The 9,276-nt window shown below is 40.4% G+C and overlaps 1 protein-coding gene across 1 annotated transcript; it reads right to left on the reverse strand.

Moving 5' to 3' along the window:
- Nucleotides 1-1,147: 1,147 nt before the first annotated feature.
- Nucleotides 1,148-9,246, reverse strand: si:dkey-13p1.4 (transmembrane protein 151B). The gene is made up of 2 exons (XM_051868262.1): nt 8,502-9,246; nt 1,148-4,128 (listed from the first exon to the last, which is right to left on the reverse strand). The coding sequence occupies exons 1-2, from the start codon at nt 8,604-8,606 to the stop codon at nt 2,578-2,580; spliced, it is 1,656 nt and encodes a 551-aa protein (XP_051724222.1). The 5' UTR covers nt 8,607-9,246; the 3' UTR covers nt 1,148-2,577.
- Between the last annotated feature and the right edge of the window lie 30 nt (nt 9,247-9,276).

Here is a 9,276-nt window from a genome sequence, read left to right on the forward strand (position 1 = left end):
AAGTATCTTAATTTGTGTTCTGAAGATGAATGAATGTCTTACAGGTGTGGAACGACATGAGGGTGAGTAATTAATGACAGAATTTTCATTTTTGGTTGAACTAATCCAAGACTGAAACGATTCGTTCTGTGAAGAATCGGTTCAGTGCTCAGAGTCTTCACTCCATGCTAATTGTTATTTTAAAGGGTTAGATCAACCGAAAATTCTGTCATTAATTACTCACCCTCATGTCGTTTCACCTTCGTTCTTCGTTCAGAACACAAATTAAGATTATTTTGATAAAATCCAATGGCTTAGTGAGGCCTCCATTGCCAGCAAGAGAAACAAAGCCTTGTTTACTGAAATCACTTGACTTTGGCAGTTTGATACACGCTTCGAACCACTGATTCAAAACAAAAGATTTGTAAAGCTTTGAAGCTTCATGAAGCAGTGTTTTGAAATCGCCCATCACTAGATATTGTTGGATAAAGTCGTTATTTTGTTTTTTTGGCGCACAAAAAGCTTCATAACACTAAAGTTGAACCACTGTAGTCACATGAACTGTTTTATATACGTCTTTAGTAGCTTTCTGGGCATCTGAAAGTGTTAATTGTCTTGCTGGCAACGGAGGCCTCACTGAGCCATCGGATTTTATCAAAAATATCTTAATTTGTGTTCCGAAGATGAACGAAGGTCTGACAGGTGTGGAACGACATGAGAGTAAGTAATTAATGACAGAATTTTCATTTTGGGGTGAACTAACCCTTCAAGCATCTATTTACATGATCCAACCTATAAAAATGACTTATGCTGATGTAGCCTATTTGTTAAAGTCAGCATGAAATGAAAATTATCTCATATACAGGACTTCTCCAATTATTGAGTCCATTTAAATACATTTAAAAAGTAGCTAAACTTTTTCACGATAGAAATGTTAAACAACTGACAGTAGTATACATTGAAAATGTGAATTGAAAATATGATCTAATTTACATGATTCATATGATTTATAACTCAATGTGCAGAGACAAGAAACGTTTTGCATTGTTGACATTACATACAAATAATAATAATAATAATAACAATAATAATAAACTAATACTTAATAATTAAAAATGAAAACAAATTAAAAACAAAAATAAAACTTCTGGGTTGACCTAAGGAGAGCTGAGATATCTTTTACAAGATGGTGAAATTTATTTGTTGAGTACATTTGTTGTGAGTGATTCTAGCACAGTCATGGTCCAATTAAAGCTGCTTTCTGGGCATACAAGAAAAGTGAGTGAGTGAGTTTGGTCTGTTTCTGGTGTACAGCTGTTTAGACTTCGGCAATTGAGTTATGGGCCAAGACCGGACCATAATTCCATGCAGCATGACAGGAGGAGGATTCGGTCACAACATAGAGACAATGCTTACTAAACAACAGATGAAACAAAAGCATTTGTGACCATATCTACACATGAAAAGAATAAACAAATCGATGAATAAAAGACATTTTGGGAGACATTTTTTTAGCATGTTTTAGCATTGCCGCAATTTATTTTTTTAACAGTCACTGCCATTTCAACAGCATTTCTTGTCTTTCTCACAACCATACAGGTCAGGCCATAACATTTACTTTAAAGGGGAATTGCTAGATATGATGAGTCCCTCTCATTAAGCTCATTTGATGAGCTGATGTATTTCGAATGTGATGTCTTCTGTTACAGAGACTTACACATTGATATACCAAGGTGTGAATGACCATATTGCTGTTTCTGGGAAATTCTTCAGAGGGAGATTTTCCAACAAGCTGCATACATAATAGATCACCTGCTTCTCTGAAACAATGTGAGCAAATTGCCATGCAACCCTAGCTTATATAAACCGAACATCACAGAGAATTCTTTGATGCCAACATATTCATTCAATGGATTGGCATTAAAAAAAATAAAGCAACAACAACAACTAAATAATAATAATAAAAGAAAAATAAAATTTCTGAAAAGATAACGGTAAAGGATACAACCAGACTCATTTCTTTCATTTTGAAGCACGTATTAAAATCTTTTAAGGATTTAGGGATATTCCACTTCATTTTATTTGACCAGTACATCTTTTTAGTCTTTAATAATCCTGTAGCAATGCTTATCTTCTTCTGCAGCAACACTATGGCCAAGTTTAGATAAATTAGAAATGATACATGGATTAATGCAAAACATATTTTTATTATTAATAAATAAAATAAGGTAATTATATATAAATGTAACATGTCTATTGATAGATTTTATTTTAAATTGATTTATTAAAGCTGACATATTTGTCAACCAACCATTAATAAACAGTGTCAAGAGCTGGTTGATAATTCCAATTCAGCCCTTAATTAAAATTAAAATGTAAACAAAAAAGTTTTCAGTGCCGCCACATTTCTAATTTTGCATGTGTTAGCTGTTAGAGCAAGATACATTTCATGAGAATACACTTCATCAGTTCAACGTCAAGCAATTCCTCATATTGAATGAAATAGCTATCAAGTCCACTTTCTGCGTAGTGCAAATAATAAGGTTTGTTAAACATTTTCTATCACAGAATTAGTCAGCTTGACCAGTTCAAGCCACTTTACACCGAAGTCTCCACACAACAGGAGCCTCTGCGAACATAATACCTCCTCACCTCAGACGAGTCCCCACAGCCCTCAGGCCGATGTACAATGAGGACTGGGAAGAAGCGAGCGTCTTGGTAGTTCGGCGGGCTCTCATTAAGGGCAAGCTGACTGGTGTAAGACCTGCAGCACTGCTCATCAGGGCAGCAGCGCTCTGTAAGTGTACTACTGCGGCTTCTCCACAGTCCCATAGTGCGTCTGGAGCCATACATGCGGCACAACGAGAAGTGTGAGGTGTCTAGGGACAAACGGGAGTGGAAGGTGTGGCGAGAGAAGATGGAGGAACAGCTAGAGCTGATTGTTGGCCGTCTTTGCCCATCTTCTTGTTGGCAACAGTGCTCACAGTTCTGCACCAACGTCCCGTAGCTCTGCGCTGAGCAGCTGTCCAACAGCAAGCGGTTGGAGGAAATGCTGTCTCTGTGGTTTGACCCAGAAGCTCCCAGGTTCATCAGCATGGCTTCCGAGTAGCTGGGTATAAGCTGGCGGTTTGAACGAATGTGCCATTCCAGCTCTGTACTGTCCACTGTTTCTGCTCTCGGAAGGCCATAGCGAGTGTTCCTCACGGTGGTATCAGCCTCTGGAGACGGGCTGTTGTTGCTATACTCTAGTCCGAAGAGTTTCTCGACTTGATAGTGCACAAACGCCGTCCGGTACTCGATCAGCACTCGCAGTGGCCAGGAGAGCATGAGGAGAGCCGCCATCCAGAAGGTGACCCGAGAAGTGTACCACGGCAGTTGGTCGGGATCCACATAAACGATGAGGTGCTCTTTAAAGTCGACGTTCTTCAGCAGCATGCCTTCGCGGGCTTCCATGTAGTCATCCAAACCCTCAATTTCCGAGAAGAACCTGGCTCGCTGGTTGAGGTATGCATTTTCAGGTCCTGCTCCTGTGAAGCTGAAGCATTTGGAGAAATGCAATCGCGTTGCCGCATGACCCTCCAGTCCACGCAAGTTTCGCGAGACGTCTCTCATTCCACAGCGGCTGTAGTCGAATTCGCCCTCGGCCACGTGCGTGTTAACCCGCTCGTGATAAACCTGCGTGGTTGTATACGCATCTCCATTCCGGTAACGCGTTACTTGTCGAGTCCTACGTACAAAATGGTAACTGATGGCTTTCCACCAGACACACGGCCGGGCTTGACGCATGCGCAGAACTCTTTCGTACACGCTCTCAACGTTGGCCTTGCACTGCAACTCGCTGCGGGCCCGACAGTGCCAGCACTCCATTAGGTAAACGGCGTAGAGCATTAGCAGGAAGGCCAAGGGGATATACACATAACCATCAGAACAAGGGCTGTCGTGGTATATCATGGAGCGACCCCCTCTAAGAGAGTTCATTGAGGCTGTGAGGGAAGTACTGGAGGAATCGAAGCTCAGTTTGGTGACCTGGGTGAGCTGACACCAGGCCACGGCACCCAGGCAGCTATACATGAGCAAGGAAAGGAGAAGGCAACGCCAGTGCGTCTCGCGGCACATTGAGGCACCCAGGGACTGCTTTATTGGCCATTGCTACAAGGAATAATGAGAAAGAGAAATAGTAATTAGTATAGTAACACAGACTTGCTGTGAACAAGAAAACAAGAGGTAACGAAAAAACAAACCATCAGAAATTTAGTGTCACTTATATGAGACAATGATATTGTACAATTCGAATTAATATAAATAATAAAATAAAATTGCCTTAAGCTGTGTTTCCACCAAAATTACCCAGAACAATTTGTCCCAGGAACTTTTCCCCCCAGACCTGTTGCTGTCTGCGTTTCCATCACAGTCTAAAGTACCGTGAGGATCAGGCAAATTAGTCCGGTGATGTAGGACTACACATGACTTTCCAGCTCCCGCTTGATTTCGTCATCCGCATATAAGCTTAATAAAGCCCGAACCTCGTTGTTGGTCCATCTGTCATATTTTTTGTTGATTCGAATAGAAAACAACTCTTACTTGCATGTACCGCAACAGACTTTTAAAAATGGTGGTTGAAATAAAATGCTGTGAGGAGTCAACCAATCAAAATGCTGCGTGAACTCAACCAATCAGCATGTTAGGCGCCCAAGTCCCACCCCCGAATGTTGCTGAACTTTAAAAAACAGTACTACCTCATGAGCAGGGACTTTCTGAGGGGGAATTTTTTACCCGGAACTTCATTTAGACCCTGGTTCCTGTGGTCAAAACACACAGAGTACCACCCCAAAGTCCCTAGTTCCTGAGGAAAGTTCCTGTGGTGGAAACGCGGCTTTAGATGTCCAGTGCATCTTGTGCTCTTCTTAAAGGGATAGTTCACCCAAAAATTTAAATTTGCTGTTAATTTACTCCATCTAAGATGTAGGTGACATTTTTTTCTTTAGAAGAACAGTAAAGAAGATTTTTAGCTGAAACCGTGGTCCTCAGTGATTCATATAATGGAAGTCAATGGGTGCCGTCACTTTGAGATTCAAAAAACCTATGCAGACAAAACAAAATTAATACCCGCAGCTCCTGATGATACATTGAGATCTTAAGAAGTGAAACAATTGAACTATGCAAGAAACTAAACATTATTTAGGCTGTGGATTAGAGGTAAAAATGTTGTAAACAATGTTCAGTTTCTTGCTAAGACCGATCGTTTCGCTTCTTAAGATCTCAATGTATCGCCAGGAGCCGCGGGTATTAAGTTTTGTCTGCATATGTTTTTTTTTGAATCTCAAAGTGATGGCACCTATTGACTTCCATTATATGAATCACCAAGGACCACAGTTTCAGCTAAAAATCTTCTGTACTGTTCTACTGAAGAAAAAAAGTCACCTACATCTTGGATGGCCTGAGGTTGAGTGAATTAACAGCAAATTTTCATTTTTGCGTAAACTATCCCTTTAAATGTCCTATACCTTTAACCTCTTCATGTACACTTCTAATAAAAATAAAATCAATATAAAATCAATTTCAAGTCTGCAATGGGCATGGTTTCATTTGAGTCTAATTCAAATAAAGTGCAGACAACGCACTGAGAGTAAACCCTTAACATGACTAGAGGGATATAGATCTATGTGAGAAAGTGGGGCCTGACAAGAATGAGGATTTGTAGCAATCCTTCAGTTCAGACTTAATTACTTACAGTACATCCTGGCACAAAGTCTCCAGATTATGTCTATTAAGCCTAAAACAAGCACTCTTGCTTTAGAAAATTGATCTGTAATAATGTGGTTAACAGGTAATTAAAATTTTATGATGACATTTTGCGATTTTCCGTTTTTCCTTTCCACATTGTGAAAATCATAGGGCCCTATGTATCCAGGCAACAGTCAGTTGAAACAAAACATGGTGGATGTCATTGCCACCTTGTATTGAGTCTTCAATCAATGTCAGACAAAATCTATCAAATTGATTTTTTGTATTTGAAACCTGCAGGAGAGTGGCTCAGCAATGCTTGTGTGTGCTAACTCTGAACTTGGTATACTTCTTTAGCAGTGCACAGAAGTGGAATAGGACCTTTGCTCCCAATTGTGAGTTAGAATTTAACTCAAAGGGTACTGAATGCAAATTATGATGAAAAATGGCAGCTATTGCTGCGAGTTCAATGAATTAAAAATACTAATATGGTACTGTTAGTTAAATGAACAGATCAAAAATCTGAGAAGTTTATGTGTAAAAAAACGTTTTTAAGCTCAATATCTGTATGAGTTGAGAATGTATGGTGTTGTCCAGTAAGCATCTGTACATTTCAGCAGCTAATACCACTGTTTCTGGGTTGTAAGGGTTGAAAGGCTTTTAAAGAGGGAAGAGTGAGGTGCAACATCAATAATGGAAATCCCACATGAAAGAGAATACTGTGACAGAGCTAACAGTGAGCCATTCAAAAGCATACTCTAGAAAAACTGCTCTTATCCTCACTGCTCTGTGATAAGTGAAACTTTGGACATAATATGGTTATGATGATCTAAGATGCATAAGCAGATTACAGCTGAAACTTGATAATGCTTCAGGAATACCGAATGTGGGAGCAGTGATTTTGTTTGTTGGTTTACTGTGGTACCATCTAAAGAAATTACGTTTAATTTGAAGTAACTGCTCATCACGTATCTGTATATGTGTGTGTGTGTATATACACCTATCAGGCATAACATTATGACCACCTTCCTAATATTGTGTTGGTCCCCATTTTGGTGCCAAAACAGCCCTGACCCGTCGAGACATGGACTCCACTAGACCCCTGAAGGTGTGCTGTGGTATCTGGCACCAAGATGTTAGCAGCAGATCCTTTAAAGTCCTGTAAATAGCGAGGTGGGGCCTCCATGGATTGGACTTGTTTGTTCAGCACATCCCACAGATGCTTGATTGGATTGAGATCTGGGGAATTTGGAGGCCAAGTCAACACCTCAAACTCGTCGTTGTGCTCTTCAAACCATTCCTTTACCATTTTTGCTTTGTGGCAGGGCGCATTATCCTGCTGAAAGAGGCCACGGCCACCTGGGAATACCGTTTCCATGAAAGGATGTACATGGTCTGCAGCTATGCTTAGGTAGGTGGTACATGTGAAAGTAACATCCACATGGATGGCAGGACCCAAGGTTTCCCAGCAGAACATTGCCCAAAGCGTCACACTGCCTCTTCCCATAGTGCATCCTGGTGCCATGTGTTCCCCAGGTAAGTGACGCACACGCACCCGGCCATCCAGATGATGTAAAAGAAAACATGATTCATTAGACCAGGCCACCTTCTTCCATTGCTCTGTGGTCCAGTTCTGATGCTCACGTGCCCACTGTTGGCGCTTTCAGGGGTGGACAGGGGTCAGCATGGGCACTCTGACTGGTCTGCGGCTATGCAGCCCCATACGCAACAAACTGCGATGCACTGTGTATTCTGACACCTTTCTATCAGAACCAGAATTAAATTCTTGTTATATTATAATTCAATAATATTTATAAAGAATAACATCCTGAAAATGCCAAGTCAAATCAACATACTATTCAGATGTAATTTTTCAGAAAAAGCAAATCATAGTTCTGAGTTTCAGCAAGCAAGATTTGTGTGAAAGCTGAGGGACATTCACAGAACTGGCAGGCCATGCCAGAATGCTTCACAAGAAGACAATATGTACCCAGAGATGCAGGTTGGACTCAGCATCAGTGCCAGACTTTTTAGTGTGTTCGCCTACATTTAAAAGGGTTCATCCAAACATGGAGTTAAGCAGATCTGCTCAAAAACTGCTCTAACTCCCTTGGTGAGGGTGATTCTCAAGCTAACAGGCATATAATCTTTTCCTCAGGCAGTTCCATAATTACAGCAGTGTATTTCAGAGGTGTTGTTAATCAGTGCACAAATCATATAAAGTGCAGCTCAGTGCAGTGAATATGACCTATATGGCATATCACACATTTAGACATTTATGACAATGCATTTAGAGCTATACACCTGATGTAATTTAAACCTATGTTTGTCCTTGTGAATGTGAAGTCTTGTCTAATTTATTGTCATTATGGAATCAAGCAGCAGCACTGATTTTAATACCACCACAAAAATTAAACGAGGTGTCTCAAACATTCTCCTACCAGTACAGACCACACAGCATAAATCAGATAAGTATGGCATCCTATGAGTCTGCAGTCGGTAAGCTTTTCCAAAGAACTGAGTTTTATTATAGGCTAGATGAGTATCAACAACTTGTACACCATAAAGTTTATGCATCAATTGGAAGCAGAGAAATTATAAAGGTATCACTTTTAACAGTTTCTTCTTTAAGTGAATTTACGATAACATTTTTTCATTCTCAGATCTACTGTGACCAGCCTTTTACTGGAAGAAGTCAAACCACAGTAAGACAATTACAGTCTACAGAAATCCATCTCCTCCATGACTATGGTAGCCTACATATAGTAATAATAGCAGTTATAAGACTTATCTCATACCTCTTCCAGCACATCGAGACTGGCCGGTGTCTCCGCGCCACCATCTGGGGTGCTTGGCGCTGTGTCCTCCGCAGTAGTATCAGTTTCCAGATCTAGAGACAACATCCTGCGGCAGGTGTAACATTGCAGTCAAATATGTTATCTGCAATACGCCGCCTTTCTCAATGATACACGCTTTAGGACGTTGTTTTGACCGACTGTGAGCTGTGTTTGGGATAGACGCCAGGAACGCCGGGGATCCCGCTCTGGGTGTTCCCATTCAGGCAGACTGGGGGGGCGGAGACCGCGGGGAGACTGCGGAGGATAGAGAAAAAAACGAAAACTGCTCTCCAAAGTCTCATGGATGGAGACCGAAGACTGTTCTTTGGTTTATGTGTATACTGAACTCACTGGACTGCACGAGACCTGATTGATACTTCAACATAATTAGAGAAAAGCTGTTGCTTTTTTTTGTTTGTTTTTTTGCCATGTTTGTCACAAATAGCGTCTGTAAAGATACATTCAACACATAGAACTTTAATGTAACTAATTTTAAACTTACTAATTATATATTAAGAATTTTATACGGTAGAAATGTTTTAAGTTAGGCTATTGTATGAACTTCACTGATGTACATGTATATAAATAAACTGCCAAAGTGAACAGACTGGAAAGGCAGTGATACACAGACATGGACTTTAAGACTTATGTCTGTAATAGCTTTTCTTAAGACATTATTGCTCAAATATAATTTCTGTTATCCTTTATGCTAATGCCAGTCACTAAAACCCAGCTT

Source organism: Ctenopharyngodon idella, chromosome 17 (genome assembly GCF_019924925.1).
Source record: "Ctenopharyngodon idella isolate HZGC_01 chromosome 17, HZGC01, whole genome shotgun sequence".
In the NCBI taxonomy this organism is placed as follows: Eukaryota; Metazoa; Chordata; class Actinopteri; order Cypriniformes; family Xenocyprididae; genus Ctenopharyngodon; species Ctenopharyngodon idella.

Coding starts and splice junctions, on each gene's coding strand:
- si:dkey-13p1.4 (XM_051868262.1), bottom strand. CDS start 8,606: ATGTTGTCTCTAGATCTGGAAACTGATACTACTGCGGAGGACACAGCG. Junction 4,129..8,501: donor GTCTCGATGTGCTGGAAGAG/GTATGAGATAAG, acceptor TATTCCTTGTAG/CAATGGCCAATAAAGCAGTC.